Source organism: Gallinula chloropus, assembly GCF_964237585.1.
Source record: "Gallinula chloropus genome assembly, chromosome: 1".
In the NCBI taxonomy this organism is placed as follows: Eukaryota; Metazoa; Chordata; class Aves; order Gruiformes; family Rallidae; genus Gallinula; species Gallinula chloropus.
The window spans coordinates 11248750-11265479 of NC_140085.1; the positions used below are offsets into that span (position 1 = coordinate 11248750).

The 16730-nt window shown below is 36.3% G+C and overlaps 1 protein-coding gene across 5 annotated transcripts in view; it reads left to right on the forward strand.

Moving 5' to 3' along the window:
- The window catches only part of CACNA2D1 (calcium voltage-gated channel auxiliary subunit alpha2delta 1), a 410029-nt gene that overhangs the window by 304976 nt on the left and 88323 nt on the right, over window positions 1-16730 (forward strand). For all 5 annotated transcript variants that reach the window (XM_084263178.1, XM_084263177.1, XM_084263180.1 and 2 more), the window contains exons 8-10: window positions 962-1031; window positions 1854-1904; window positions 2973-3072. In XM_084263178.1, the coding sequence (XP_084119304.1) occupies window positions 962-1031; window positions 1854-1904; window positions 2973-3072 (221 nt within the window). The remainder of the gene's footprint in view (window positions 1-961; window positions 1032-1853; window positions 1905-2972; window positions 3073-16730) is intronic.

Consider the following 16730-nt stretch of genomic DNA (forward strand, 5'->3'; position numbering starts at 1 on the left):
ATAAATGTATAGTCATAAATGCCCCATGGGTTATGCTCGGTTTGAATGTTCTGGTAACTGATGTGCCAGCTCAGGTTATGGTCACTTAGGAAGGAGTTCATTTAATAAGCTCAAAAATGTGGCTACTCTCAGATGGTGGTTGCTTTTATATTCATGGATCGAGATATCATAACTCTTCCCATATGTCTTAGATGAATGCTTTTTCAGGAAGACTCTTGGAGCTGCCTATATCTTTCTTTATTTCCTAGACAGAAAAATGATTAACGTCAGGAAACAGCTCCCCCAGTGCTGTTGACATGCAGTGAGAGAGCAAACTGCAGAACATTATTTCATTTCATGTAACTTTTCACATTTTTATTTGTGTTCATTAAGCTGTCAAATGGCTTTGAAAGGCTCATTTTGTTTTTCAGTATGGAAAAGATTCCCACCCTTGCTGAAAGTTATGGTAAAGCTTAGAATAAATGCTTGCAAAAGGTTATTGATCTTAACAATTTCTTTACAGAGACACAAATATTTCCATCTCATTTTATTTTCAGATACGATACTTGTATGTTTTTTTTCTAATTTGAATTTTTAGTTAAAGCTCTTGAGTCAGAATATAATTTTATCAACGCATAGCTGAGTTTTAGATTAGTACAATATCACTGTATACAGCATTAATTAGCATAACTGGTTTTAAAATGTATAATTACTGAATTCAGTGGTCAGTTATAGTCTGTTTTCAGCAGAACATGGCCCTTTAAAGTCTTTATTTATATGTAGTTTTATTAAATTACATTATACATTAATATATAAAGGTATTACAAAAAACATATTGCACAAACATAGATAGTTTGTCAATACCAAATGCTGATATTTGTATGTGCAAGGCCTGGAATATTAATTCATTACATTTTTGCATTTAAAGTACTTAATATAAAGGTTTTTTAAATTTATTCTACACATTTTTTCCCCTTTTTAGCTTCCCCATGGGTAGATAAAAGTCGAACTCCAAACAAAATAGATCTATATGATGTTCGCAGAAGACCATGGTAAGTAAAAACATCACTTGCTTTCTAGATATGACTATAAAAACAACTTTTTCTGATACAGATATAATGTTCCTTAATTTTAGATATTGTTATTTTTTTAAGAATCTGTTAATTCTTTTGAATAATTAATTTTCAAATCTTACTGCTTGTTATACAATATCTACTATAGTGTGTTGTACTGTTGCATTATGCGGTCCCTTTCATAGGAAGATAACTATCAAAGAGGTATAAGGCACCTAAAAACTTTGATTTTGTGCCAAAATCAAACGTAATTCAGATTATTAGACTGAACCGTTCTTCCAGACTTTTGCAAGTGTTTACAAGTAGGTCTCATTTGTTTAGGCTAGCAAAAGTATCACTAGATTGGTAAAAGACAAGACAGCAGTAAGATTGTTGCTCATGATTTATATTTTCTTTTTCTATAAGCTTCTCAAGGCATAATGCATATTGATACTTGGATTCATACTAGTTGAATTTATTCTTTTAAAGGACAAAGTATTTTACCCTAAACAGGGCTAATTTAATAATTTGTATGTTATCAAGATCTTTCGCTCTGACACAGGATTTATGTTTTTCAGTTATCAGCATCTGAAGATAGTGAGTTTTGATCAATGCATCCTACTTCCAGACTTTCCTAATATGATTTAGAGTTTGGTTTGCTTAGAAGAAACAACGAGAGAATGGGAGCACATAGTTTTCTACTAGCTACAAGAGGATTTTATTTGTTTAGTTAGATTTTGTTTAGAGATCACAGTTTGTCTCCATTACACACAACAAATATGTTTTCAAATCTGTGTCATTCATACCCTTTCTTTATTTCAGGTATATCCAAGGAGCTGCATCTCCCAAAGACATGCTTATTTTAGTAGATGCGTAAGTGTTTAATGTCTGGATATTGACATTAAAGGGATAATAGTACTTAGATATTGAACAAATCTCTGTATGCTGAAGACTCAAGATAATTAGGAATTCCTTATATAAAAAGATTAAAAATCTTGGTATGAACAAACTATATACACAGAAAAAAGTAGTTCCAAAATGTCCAAACCAGACCTGAAAGTTATTTAAGCTGGGGATGAAGAAGTGGCTTTATCACTTTAATGTTATTCTGCTTGCATGTTCCAAATTACTGAAGTAATTGAAAATCTCTCGTGTGCATGCCACTATTTGTTGTAAAACACAAGCCTAAAAACAAATGACTAGAAGCATTACTGTAGATTTAATCATGATTTCACGAGCCTGAAAGATGAGAATGTATGCCGACTTTGCATATTTTACCATACATATATAAAAATTGCCAGGTTTGTTTACTCTAAAACATTAAGAGAGAGTGAGCAAGGAAATTAATAAAAACTCTCTTTGCATTGGCAAGGCTTCCTTTGTTTAGCTAATGTTGAAGGACTGGAGGAAGCATTGAACCTGATGTGTAGAACAGATTGCTTTGTGCTGCAAAAATTCTCAGTAAGAGAATTTGCATTTAATGCTTTTAAATGTGGTGAAGTGCTTTCCTATCAGCAGTGAGTTTTATCAATATTTGTTATTTCTGCACTTCAGCTTAGTTTTTGTCTTGAATCAGACAAGCTGTCATTTGGGTATCTGAAAATCTAAAGCTGTAAATCTATGTGTAGGAGTATAAAATGTTTAGATAATGCATTGGCTGAAGGTGGAAAACTCTCTCAGATTTCTTAAAATGGAAACGAGGAAATGATGTACCATTACGACTTCATCTGAGCCACAGGACTGGGACTTGGAATGCCACTTTTGGACTTAATTTTTCTGTTAGACAAATGTAATAACACTGATGATGCACTGAAGAATGCAGGAGAATTATTGACAAGATTAGTGTGAAAGCCGGTGAGAGTGTTGGTTGATGCTTTATATTTTCTTTGTATGTATTAAATAAAATCTGTTTAATTCAGTTAACTTTTTGATTCCTGTTAGGAGTGGGAGTGTCAGTGGATTGACATTGAAGCTGATCCGTACTTCAGTCATTGAGATGTTAGAGACTCTGTCCGACGATGACTTTGTGAATGTAGTTTCAGTGAGTATCTCTTTCCACAAAATTTGCATTGTCAACAAATCCATAAGCAAATGATTTTTATTGCCAGATATGAGATGCCTGAATGTTTAGCTCCTAAGAGACTTAAAATATATTGCAAAATATGACATTTGGCTTATTGTTTTTTTGTAAAGTATAATCAAAGTCCTAGATGACTTGCTATCTATACAGGTGAGTGAAGGGCAAAAATCATTTAAAGAAACCTCTGTGTAGCCAAATTCTGCTTTCCAATGGAACATTCAAATCTGTGTAACACATCTTCTGTTTGTCTGATCTGTGCAAATTCTCTTGAAATAAGTGGTGGTTCCCATGTTTTATATTGTGGTCTGAAATAAAATGATACAGAGAAAACAGGGTGAATTAACTTGTTCCACACACAGCAGATATTTGGGTTGCTCAACTAAATTGTTGCATGATGACAGAAGATGTGCAGCCATATGTCTGACCTGCCCAAGAGGTGTTGCTGAGTTCTACAGTTCTTCAGTTAGCAACTTGATGGGTAGCAAAGCAACTTTTTTTCTCATAAGTAGCATTATAGAGGGGAGACTCCTTGAAGGAACGTACAGAATTTATGCGTACAGAAACAGCATATGTGATGTGTAGGTCAGAGGATTGTTAGGAGGGTAGGATTGTCAGCATTTTCAAATGAAGGGGGTGCTGACTTTTTCAGGGCTGGCTTTTCAGCAGCTGAGATCTCTCAGAATGTGATCTGAAACTTTAGTACTGCCAATAATTACTACATTTCAAACTTGACTCACAGTCTTATGTCTCTATATAACAGGGTTTTTTTAATAGTTCTTTTTTTTTTCTTTTAATTAATGACATTTTAGTCTTTCTAATACTTGCCTGGAATGTAAAAGTGCAAAATTCCTGTTTTTCAAGAAAGTTGAAAGCAAAATAAAATAGATGTGGGGAGGCAGAAGATGGTGTGGGCAACATTCAGTTTTCAGGCTGATACCTTGGATGTCATGCTCTAGCCTTGGGCAAGGCTTTTTTGTTTTTTATTAAGCTGTTGAACTGTTGCGCTTTGATTCTAAGGATTTAGGATGGGAACATTGACATACTCTTAATGACAGGAGACAGCCTGCATGGTGAGTAACTGGAATGATTTTGGAGACAATTTTCAACTTCTACAGATGTGTTGTAGCCAGCCTGCGGGGAGAAAGACCTGAAATATCACTATCAGAAATCTCTTTGAACACCACTTATTTCTTCATTGTTTGCTGTCAGACTAGTTAAACCTTTCTCCAAGTAGTAGACAGGAGCTTTTATTCGCAATGGCATTTTCTTTGTTAAAGTTTTTAGTAGTGGATGAGTCCACTTTCTTCAGTCTAAATTACAGTGCAAAAGAAACTAATGGGATTTTGGTTATGATTGTTGTTATAGGAAATAAACTTTCCATTAATGACTATGAAGAGCTGAAATCTTGTTAGGAACCTTGGTTTCAAAAGAAAAAAAAAAAAGATTGTAATCCTAAACTGCTGGAAATTGATTGCTGTGTTCTGGGGAACATAATCTGAACCCCATTACCTCCTGATTTACACAGCTTTCCAAAGTCTTTCCTTCATTTGCTCCCAGCTGACAAGAAATAGTGTGTCTTAAGCTAAGTCTTCTTAAGGCTCAGGGTATTTTATTAGCTAAGGTTCCATGTTACTCTAGCTAGGCCCCAAGGTTGAGATTTGTGTCAAAAAAGGTCTAGAAACCTTTAAATATTTTCTATAGTACATTCTTCCCAGTGGTTTATAACTCTCAGTATGTAGGACCTTTCTTCTTTGATTGAGGCACACATCAGATACTTGACTTTAGAACTCAAAAGGCCTTTTTCATATTAGATCTTTCAGTATTGCAATTACTTTCATATAACCTATGTTTTCATGTGTTCATGTGACTTACCTGTTGGAATTGTGGGAGACATTGTGTTCTGACATTTTACTTCTCTAACAGGCAGGGAATCATATGCAATAGATAGGAAAGAAGTGGTTGTACTGTTACAAGACATTCTTTCAGTGAGAGGTGTAAACACAGAAGTTTGGCTTTTTTTTTCTTTTAGGATTTTGGCCTTTTTTATTTTTTAGTTTTTTCCACAGTCCAAATAAAGCCTCAGATAAAAGTTAAGCACCAGACGTGGCACCAATTAGAAGAAGATCCATTATCACACAGTATTACTTGTTCTAAAACTATTCCCAAAAACATATACCCAAGCCTAACTTTTATAAACCATTAATTTACTGCAAAGTTGGTATTAGTTAGTGTACTGTTTTCATGTATATCATTTTTATGTTTGATTTAGAGAACTTGGCACTGGAAATAAAGCTTAATACATTAGAATGATCATAATTATGATCATTCATTGGATCTTTGAAAATGATATACATGACTTTCATACAGAAGGATTTCTTAGAAGGTCTGAGATCTCATCTTTAATCAAACATTATCTTTACTGCTTTTTTTTTCTTTTTCACACTTATTCTTCGCTGTATACCTTTGGTTAAAAACTTGGTGATTTATTTGGTTTATGTACTGTGTTAAAAGGTACATGGTTCATTAATTCTTGTCTAACTTTAAAATAATGTCTTCCCCCACCCCCTCGTGAAAATGATCTGAGAATCATCTAGAGATATGGTGATGCAGAAAGGATCATTTAATCGCAGATGGTGTTCCCTAGGGCTCAGTATTGGGGACAGTTCTCTTTAATGTCTTTATCAGTGATCTGGAAAAGTGGATCAAGTGCACCCTCAGTGAGTTTGTAGACACCAAGGTGAGCGGGAGGGTTTATTTACTTGAGGATAGGAAAGCTCTACAGAGGGATCTGGACAGTCTGGGTCAATGGACCAAGGTCAACTGTGTGAGGTACAACAAGGCTCAGTGCCAGGTCCTGCACTTGTGTCACAACAACCGCAGGCAATTCTGCATTCTTGGGGAAGAGTGGCTGGAAAGCTACCATTCAGAAAAAGACCTTAGGGTGTTCACAGAATTGTAGGGGTTGGAATGGACCTCCAGAGATCGAGTCCAACCCCCCTGCCAAAGCAGGCTCCTCAGCTCATATTGCACAGATAGGCGTCCAGAGAACGGGACTCCACAACCCCCCTGGGCAGCCTGTCCCAGGGCTCTGTCACCCTTACCATGAAAAAGTTTTTCCACATATTGGTGAAGAACTTCCTATGCTCCAACATATGGCCATTGCCCCTTGTCATATGTTTCATGTTATTGTTTAATGACATTTTCTTTTGAAGCATCCTGGCATTACACATCACTTACTAACTTAAAAGTCCAAAAAGCTAGGTGAAAAATTTCAGTTAATATAATATTATCAGCTTAATATATGAACACTTGCAAGAACTGGAAGTTATTTACAATTTTCCTTTCCCCCCTCCCTGGATCTTTTGGCTAAGAAAGCAAGAGTTGTTTTACGGCTTGTTAGCTTTAATAAGCATAGAGTGTTTAGTAATGAGGTTTTGAGTTAACTAGAGAGCTGTTTTACCGCTAACCTCTGCCAAGATGTTGTCCCACAAAACCCATATGTATGATGATTCATGCCCACAACTGAGACACACGGATTTAAGCTCATGCCAATCACTTCTAGGAAGTGACAGGATGATTTAATGAACCATGCCTGGTATATGGAGAAAACCTAAGGAACAAAAAGCTTAAAAGTAGATGTGTTATAATACATTAGTTCTACTGATTTAATGTAGTTCTTGCATTTATTTCCAGCCAAAAAAGGTCCAATGAACTATTAAGCTGTGTAAAGATTGCCAGGGGTTAATATGTCATGATTTCCTCCGGGATTTACATTTTCTTATCTGAAAGTGCTGTGCTTTGTTGCAGAAAGAAAACCTGCTGTTTGAAAGAGCTTAAATGTATAATACAGCTGTTTTCCCACTAATCCAGTTATATGCTTTGATAGCAGTAAGTGGTAGATGATAGGGGCAGCAATTCCATCCCAGCACGTTATGATTTAGTGACTTGGTTTAAAATGTTGACACGGAGAGTGTAATTTGTTTATGATTGTGGGTAGGCTGCAGTTTGCAGGAGAAATGTATTTCAGCTTCACATCTGTAGAGGTGTGGAAAGGCGCACAGAGGAAAAAAACATACCTTATAGCAACAAGCATGTTAAAGGTCAGGAGCTGTAGGACCGTTTCAAATCACTTCGGCTTTGTATAATTTCAAACTAGTGTTTACTGTTTAGGAACTGGAAATTAAATATTATGAGCATACTAGGGATTATAGAATCATGTTCTGGGAAAAATTGGAAGCTTATCTCCTGCTTCTGTGCAGTTCTGCACATCGACTAAAATCAGAGGGAAGGAGATTTCTGGATGAATTTATTTCAAAGAAAAATCTATGCACCCAGCCTATGAAATAATTTTTGGGGATAGAAGAAATCTATGGAAGATGCACCCTTTTTCCATTGATTTTTAGTAGTTTGTCATGTAACTTCCACAGCTGAGTGACTGCAAACCTGTTTGCTGTGTCCCCCTTGCCCACAAGTTGATATAATCTTTATGAATTCCTAATTAAAATTTTTAAATATGATAATACAGAAGGGGAAAAAAACCAACAACAAAAAAACACCAAACATTTTTCAAAAAGCTTTTCAATTTGTCAAAGGGCTCCTTTCTCTTACTTCTACATGTTCCTTCCTGTATAGATTGCATCTGTATACATATATACAGATATATATTCCTTCCTTCTGGGAAATACTTTCTTAAGTTTGCTTAAAACTGTAACAAGCATGCCGTGGGTAAAGTCCTTAGCCTGAAGTCCTATTTAAGGGAGCTGGATGTTAGATTTTGCAGCCAGGTGGCCTGTCAGGCTTATGTTATAGTTGCTGGAAATTTCAATTCAAAATTCCAGAATTTTATTGAAAAATAACTTAGGGTTGGTTTCCTTTATTACTTCCATTCAATGTGGAGTTTAGTGAGCCTTAAATTGCATATTCAAAGATTAAGACATGCTTCTTCCTGTGTTTTTGACCCAGTAAAGTTAAGTAGTGGTTAGTTTTTCTAAATAACATAACTAGCTGAGGAAGAAATCAAACACAGTCTCAGTGTGAGATGCTGGCACCAAAGTAATTCTATTGGTGGATCTAGAGGAGAGATGGAAAAGACTCCTATATGAAGGGGCTTTCTATCAGTTTTTCTAATGTACTTCAGTCCTTACTTTCTCATTCTCCATAATGGACAATATACAGGAGAAAATATAAAGATGCCTGACACCTTTTTCATTATTTGGCAAATTAAAAAACGATAAGAGAATTAAGTTCCCACTGTAGGTATGCATAAACACCTCTCAGTGATTTAATCCTGGAGCATTTCAGGTAATGAATCACAGCAGCTCCCATTAAGTACAAAGTCCCCTGAGCATCATACCTGTGTGAGGCAGTAAAATAAAATCTATTATTCCTTTTATGGGGGAGTTGGATCTTCGGTTCATTTTTTCATAGTTAATGAAAAGCAATGTAAAAGAAAGTTTAGAGCTGAGTGTTGAGCTTCCTGATTCTCCAAACAACAATCCATCTAACTGTATTGTGACCTTGCAGGTTTTTTCTTGAACTGAATGGCTCATTTTGAAGGAAATGGGGAATGATGATAGCTGCAGAGAAGCACATCTTCGTAGGAGCATTCCTTAATGGAAAATCATTAGCATTCCTTAATGGAAGGTCATTATCTTGCACCTTCCCTAATCAGGAACCAAGTGAATTGTTGTATGTAATTTCATACACATGCTCTGACTTGGCTGGCCCTGTGTGGATCCAGGAGTTGGACTTGATGATCCTTATGGGTTCCTTTCAACTCAGGATATTCTATGATTCTGTGATTCTGTGTTTAGTAAGTGCTGTAAGTGCTGGGTTATACAAAGCTACAGGAAATTATGATCAGAATCTAGTATTTGGTTTCTGCATTGCTAAAAATTGCAGGCAGTACTAGGCCATGTATTGATGGAAATATACGTGTGGGAAATACGTGGAGGATCTGCTTAGAAAATATAATGAAGATGAATATTTTGCAAATAAAAATGGAGAAAAATTGGGAACTATGGAAACAGCAATTGTTAAAAAGTTAGATTTTTTTTATTTTTTATGGAATAATGAGACTAGGAATAGAAGCAAGGAATGGAGTAGTATAAACAACATGGTGAAATAGATGCTTGTCTGCCTGAAGAATTGCAGTTTCATTTTGCTTCACGTATTTCAGGTGAGGCTGGACTTGAGAGGAAGGTTAGAATAGGTAGTATATTAGATGGCTTTTTTGAAATGAGGTTAATTGACTTCAGTCGGACCCTACTCCTCAGGAAAGAAAATTATACAGTTTGTATCCAAGAAAACCCCAAAAGTGAAGGACTACGAGGGGTCAGACTTCTTGCAATCTTTTAGTCTTCATCTGACATGACAAACTAGAAATGCTAGAACTAGAACTTCAGTGACATGGCTGGAGACAACTGTGTATGTAAGGATGGTTCACTTTCTCTCCTGGGAGGCAAATGACGAGTGTTTGAGCTTAGATTTTGACTTTACATCTTCTTTGTTCTGGCTGAATACTGTTGTATAAGTGTGGATCATGTCACTAATTTAACACAAAAAAGACTGACTCAGATTTTACAAAAAAAGATGTAGGTATCTTCTCTGAGGACCAAAAGTGGTTTATGCTTGATTGCTTGGTTCTTGAAAGCAACTTCTCACAATCCTGAGTCATCTAAGAAGCTGGACATTAGACATACTTTCAAATTCTGAGAATTTGACCCTTTTTTTGGCTGTTCTGGAGTTCATCAGTAAACCAGCTGATAACTGATTTGATTGCTGCTGAGAAGTGCTGTCTCTGGGGAAAGCTCTTGGGCCCATAGACTCTCAACACTGTCAGATAAAAGCACGGCAAGAATCACTAGTTGAGTCCAAATAAATTTGAATGACACATAAATAGTTAATACGCCTCAACAAATTGCAAGGAAAGATTGTTGTTGTCTTCATATCAATATTTAATGCTTTCCTGGAAGATTCACTTTAAGCAAACGTCTACCACCTAACATAATTTTTAAGGTCTATTTACAGAAGTAACCCAGGGAATTTTAAGAACTGGTACTTTGTGTGTAGTGAGACAGCATGCAAGAGGTCAGAGTATCTCATTGGCCCTTTTATCCTTGAATCAGGAACACATAAAGGTTTTGGTTGGTTGATTGGTTGCTTGCTTGCTTGCTTGCTTTTTATTTTTGTTTTAACCTGTTGACTTAAATGTTTACCCAAAGTAGCTGTTGCTCATCCTCCTTAGTTACTAATGGACTGGAAAGTACTTCATCATCCTTGTGTGAAACAAGCACTTTAACCTTCATCGTTGTAAATAGTGAATATTTACAAATTATTTATTTCTTTTCTGTGTATACTAAACAGTTTAGCTATATTTATCTAGCAACAGATGTGTTCAGTAGGAAGGCTTTCTTTTATCCCTGGTGTACTTAAAAACTCCATGTCATCTTCAGATTAACCAGCCCTAAAATATCTGTGCGATAAGACAGAGCAGCAAATATGTAAAACAGACATACAAAACAGTCCATGATAAAGAAGTACAAATCGTGTTACTTTGCGATATTGTGATAATAGTCCCTACGTTGAATTTTACAGTTTTGTTTTAATATCTGAACTTAAATAATATGCCAGTACTTAAAACTAATATAACACAAAACCCATGGTGATGTCAGTGCAGGCTCAAGTCTTCTCTCTGAGAATTACAGTTAGCACCAGGAATACAGTTAGCTAGGGAATTTTGGAAGAGAGCACGTGTTTCAACATTTTTTTCCTGACTTCTTATCTAAACTGAGCTTTATATGGCTACAAATAAACTTGATAAAAATTTAGAAAATGAAGCAAATTTTTCTTTAGTACTCACATGGTAATAACACAGTCATCTGAATCTAGGGATTTATTTATATATATATATATTATTTTACCTGTTAGGGGAAAGCATATCATACCAGATTCAACTCCCTGGGAGAGATGAGGCTGCCCATCTCCATGCCCCAGATCCAACCAGCAGTGAGGCTAAAAATGTATTCCCAGTGGGCATATGCACACCAAACACATGTATATACCCCATAACCTATATTCAGTTATATACATCCATATCAGGCCAGCTACACAGGTAACACAGCCAAATGCAGAGCACTCATGTGAACACTGGCAGCAGCAACAGCCTCATCCTGCTCCCCTCTCTGCATGACCTGTGTGGAAGTCTGCTGGTGGGAGTATGTATATATGTACATGCACAGCCCTGATCCGGGTGTGATCTCATGTAGACAGGCACACATTCCAGGTGCTGGTACCATGGACACGTGCATCCCTTTGACCCACAGTCCTGATTGCTGCATTAATACACCCATGCACAGACACCTGTGTGGAGTAGTCCCTCACCCAAGAAGAGTGGTAGAACTGAGGTTAGTAAGATGGCGGAACAGACAGCAATGGTGCAGGACATGGTGAGACAAACTTGCTGACCAACAAACTATTTACACAGAACCAATAATATTTCCCTTTATGCCTCCTGGTTTTCTCCCACTTGTTCATCCCCAAATCACCTAAATCAATCCCTTTCTTCACACTGGTGTCTCCCTTATATGTTCTATACTAAATACTGTATCATCCTGAAATGCTTTTCCCTTGCTCTCCATTTCTCCCACATCCGTGAGTCCAAAAGGGTGGTTATTGAATTAGAAATTATTGCCTAGGCCCTAGATACTTGTGGAAGTGAATAACAGCTCCAGAAGACAAGTCACCCTGACTATTTTGAGGGCAAATTACAGGCAGGAGGTGCATGTCTGTCTCCACTGGCTGTAGGAGAGCCTGGCCCACTGCCTTGAACTGGTCTCCCAATTAAAAGATCACTGAAATGAGATGAACTGAATCATAGTACCTCTGCTCAGCTAAGACTGCAAAAAAGAGTCAGTGGGAATAGAAACAATAGACATTTTTGGGGGGGTTACAGCATTTTTTTTCCTTCTATATTACTGATGGCTTCAACATAGCAGAGAATTTTTTACTCGTGTTATTAACTGTAACTTTAGTTTGCTGTGGAAAGAAGATGTTCAAAAGCTGTCTAAGAGATTAAAAAAGAAATGGAAATAGTTGGAAAAGGAACAGGGCAAATCTTAAGATCTCTTTCATTTTATATCTGTCACAAAATGTTAATTCTGGGGAACAGAGTACTTGAGTGCCAAAGGGAATGGAAATTAGAAGCTGAAACTCTACATTAGGATGTAAGGAGCAAGGATGTTGCTGGAAACTGTACATTTATTACTGTACAGTAGAGCTGACAATTCCAGATGACTAGAAAAGTCACCTCCATTTCCATTTTGAGGGATTGCTTTGGGCATCAATACAGATTTTTATTGTCTCCTCTTATAGTTGTCAAATGTCAGGAAGTCAGACTTCTTAACAGCACATGGCACAGGCTTCTGTGATTTCCAGAATAAGTCCTAGCTCACTACTGTATTAGTAGTATTTAAAATGAGTAGTTTAGTAGTCTATAAAATGAGGTGATAGCCCTACCTCATGGTTCCACAGATTAATAAATCTGTTGGCAATTTCCAGTTTCTTAATTTTTAGTAAAGTGTAAGTCTTACTGAAGAGCCCTCCTTCGCCAGACATGTCATCAATCCTGTGAGGTTTTTATGGCATGTCAGATGGTGGACAAAAATTGTGTTTCTGAGTCAGCTTTCCAACTAGGAGACAATTAATAGCAGAAAATTTGTCACTGTACAATTAAAAACTTGTGGTGAGTGAATGGTCTCTCAAACAATGAACTCAGTCCTTACCAGTTCTGAAGAGGCTGTGCTGGCTTTAATGATTCTGCTGGGGAATGATGACTCACCATGTTAATGAAAAAGGAAGAAAATGCCAGCTGTCTATAAGGTTGGGACAGACTGGGGACAGTTTGTTCTATGATCCCCCTTTTTAAAATATATTTTCTATAAAAATGATCTATTTGGTACGTGAAAATTTTGAGACAAGATGTTAGTTTGGTGTGAAACGAAAGAATCTCTTAACTTACCCAAAACATGAATGAAATATTCACAGACTTCTCAAGTCTTGCTCTTTTCAGGACTCACACTTTTCCCTCCTGTCTGGCACTTCCCTGCCTTAGCAGCAGCGTCTCACATGTCAGCAGTGTGCTGCCTCAGCCTCCTTACTGCTCACGAACCCCAGGCACCATGAGCAGCCAGGCACATGTTCTGCCCTGCAAGGGTGACAGGCCCATTTAAGACATCTGTGGGAAAATGGAGGTGACATCATAGCTCCTTGCCATCCCTCATTTATGTATTCAGAAATCCTCATGTATCCAGTGAATTTATGAATAACTGTTTAGTAGACTTATTTCTGGTGACGTGTGACAGGACACAAGAAGATGGTATGAAGCTGGAACTTTGGTTTAGACGTTAGGAAAAGGTTCTGTACGGAGATGAAAGTCAGTCACAGGAACAGGCTCCCCAGGGAAGTGGTCAAGCACCAACCCTATCAGAGTTTAAGGAGCGTCTGGATGATGCTTTTAGTCATATGGTTTAGTTTTAGCTAGTTCTGCAAGGAGCAGGGAGTTGGACTTGGTGATTCTTATGGGTCCCTTCTAACTTGAGAAACCCTCTGAGTCTATGATTCATCTCCTTGGCCAAGGGTGTTTCATGTTTGAACAACTGGACTGAATGATTTCCCCAGTCAAATGATCATAATAAAATTAGTCTATGAAATAATTCTCTAGGAAGTGTCTTCTTGATACAGCTCTCTCCTGGCGTGTACCTGGTAGCAGTGCCATACAGTGCAGATTACAGACTGCAGGACTACAGTAGGGCAGTATTTCAGATCAGCCAGCTTTCTCTGGGAGACAGTGAAGTTTATGGTACTGAAATTTTCAGTAGAATTTGGAAATACATGATCTTCAGCATACAGTACATGCTAACTTGGCCATAGCATGATGAAATGGCCGTAAATTAATTCATCTTGCTAAGCTAATTCATCTTTCAGCCTAAGATGACATTTTTTGGTGTATGGTCTGAACATTAATCCTTTTGTACTCAGTGGGACCTTTGCATTGATTTATGAAAAGATAATAATATTGGTTACAAAGGTTAACATAGTTGACTGACAGTAGAAATTTGGCACAGTATTTGGTCCTTTCCCAAATATTTATCTCTTATTATGCTATGATTTTTTTTTTCAGCAGCTATTTAGTGATCTAACAGTTTACTGCTGTTGACTGCTACATCTAACCTGTCAAGAGTCCTTTCAGAAGCATAGTATTAAGCACTTCTGCAACATATATATGCTGTCTATAATACACATATATACATTTCACACATATATATTTCTGTAATACACATACGTATATTTAAAATGCAAGGTGATGCCTTTTAAACTTCAAAAAATGCAGAAGTGCTAGTTCTGAGTACAAGAATAAGATTGTTATGTTTTCTCCACAAAGCATATGTAGGGTTGTACAGTATACCTACCTGCAAGTCCTAGTGTAGGTGAAAACAGTTACTCTGTAGCAAGATACAAATGCTGAACTTTAACATCACATATTATTTTTGGCATGTCAAAGTATAAACCTTTATTGCTTGATCTGCCTCAGTTTTTCTGTGTACTGAGATCTGCATGGGCATAAAACTTTGCAAATTGCTTTCTTACAATTCTCTAAATGGGTTCTGATAAATATTTATAATATGTCCTCACTGCTGAAATATAGATTGTAACTGGCCTTATTCAGGATTCAGTTATTCTTGGGATTAACCCTAAAATCCTATTACCAAGCCTAAAGCAGCAGGAAAAAAAGGAAAAGAAAGCAGCAAAGCTGGATTTAGCTACAAGACGAAAGCCTGATGAAATCGGATCTATTTCACTATTGCTCATTTAATATGTATAGATACAACTGGGTCACGAAGCTGATTTAGCCATGAGGTAGAAGTAGCATAGCAACAAACCTCAGCAGATTGAAAGTCAGCAGCGGTAGTATCTGATTAGGTCTTTGGTAAACTGACTATATTTTTCTCAATTTTCAGTATTCCCAGAATGATATTTTGATTTATTCAGCTATCATGTTCTTGGTATTTTAGATGTATGATGTTTGTCTCTATAATAAATTTAAGTGTAGGAATTACGGCTTTGTTCAAGTTTATAGGATCTTCTATAAAAAGATAAACATTCATGAGTACTAAAAATACACAATATGCATCCAGTTGAAGGCAGGGTCCTGTTCAGTCTCAGAAGTTTTAAATGGATAGTTTCTTAGCTTTTTGTTTGGGACTTTTTAAATTTATAAGTGTAATTTCAGAAGATTCTGATTAACCTTCCTATGTTGAATCAGTCGATACTAGTAAACTAACGGGGGTGAGTGAAGAATAAGGAGGCAGCGCATAAGCATAGTTGAGACAATCTGAATTTTACCTAGTTTTGGATTTAAACAATATTCAAGAAGAATATTGTCACTTTTACAGATTTTGGAGATGCAGGAAAGCATTTAGACAAGTTGATTGAGAAATGTTAACTTTTTCAGTTTTTCCATTATGAGTATTGTAAACACAGTTAGTAAAGCTATTGGAAATCGCAGTGCTTGTTTTAATTATATGGATCCTTTGGATGGAAAAAAAAAAAAAAGACTTTCATCTTCCTGGAGCTGGGATCTCCTATGTTCAATGTGGGAACTTGTCTTTAAGGAGGAAGTTTGGATTTTAATATTCCTACTCATTTGGCATACAATAGTACAATAGTATTTAATTATGTTATTTGTAATGAGAAAATTATGCTATTCGCAAAAGGCATCAACAACCTCCATCAGTAACGTAAAATTTCCTATTTTGAGAACTTTTGCAAGTTCAACTTTTATTGTTTTAGTGCCACCTAGTGACCAAAACCTGGAAAAGTTTTTTAAAAGTATCATTGGTTTTAATTTTATTTCTGTTGCATTTTCCATTAATGAGATTATGTACAAAGGGTTTGTCTTTTACAGATTGAATTGCAGAGCTACAGCTTCTTTCCTTACTATCTTTTGTTGAGGATTTACATAAACTTACTGCTATCCTTCTTGAGCATCTGTAAACATTGACTGATTTGCTTTCTTGATCATGTCATAAAAAGTTAAGCACATACCTTCACATAAAAGTTTTTTAATAAATATATATACACAATTATGTAAGGAGAGATTAGATACAGCAGGAAGAAGAATTTATTGACTGTCAGAAACAGTAATAACCACTTCCTGATCAAGATAAATTCATGTCCCAAGCTATTAGTCTTTAATTCTGTATAAGGTTTAGTCTTTCAGTGCTGGATTTGATGCCTGCTTCTTTTACTAGTATTACATATAATGTGAATTCTAAGTGCAATGAAGGAGGTGTTTTGGGTTTCCTTTCACCAAAGAAGAATCAACTGAAATGTTTTATTTGTATTTAAATAACCTCCTACGCTTGCCAAAAGAATGATTGACATTGGATTTCAGATTTATATCCCTTATTCCTCTCAGGAGATGGTGATATATTTAGATATATAGAGAGGGGTGGATGGATATACAGAAGAGAATTTGAAACATTCATCAATTTATACATAGCCTGTGAAATCAGATTTTTTTCTCTCTCAGTACTGTAGTCTTCAGAATGAATTGGATT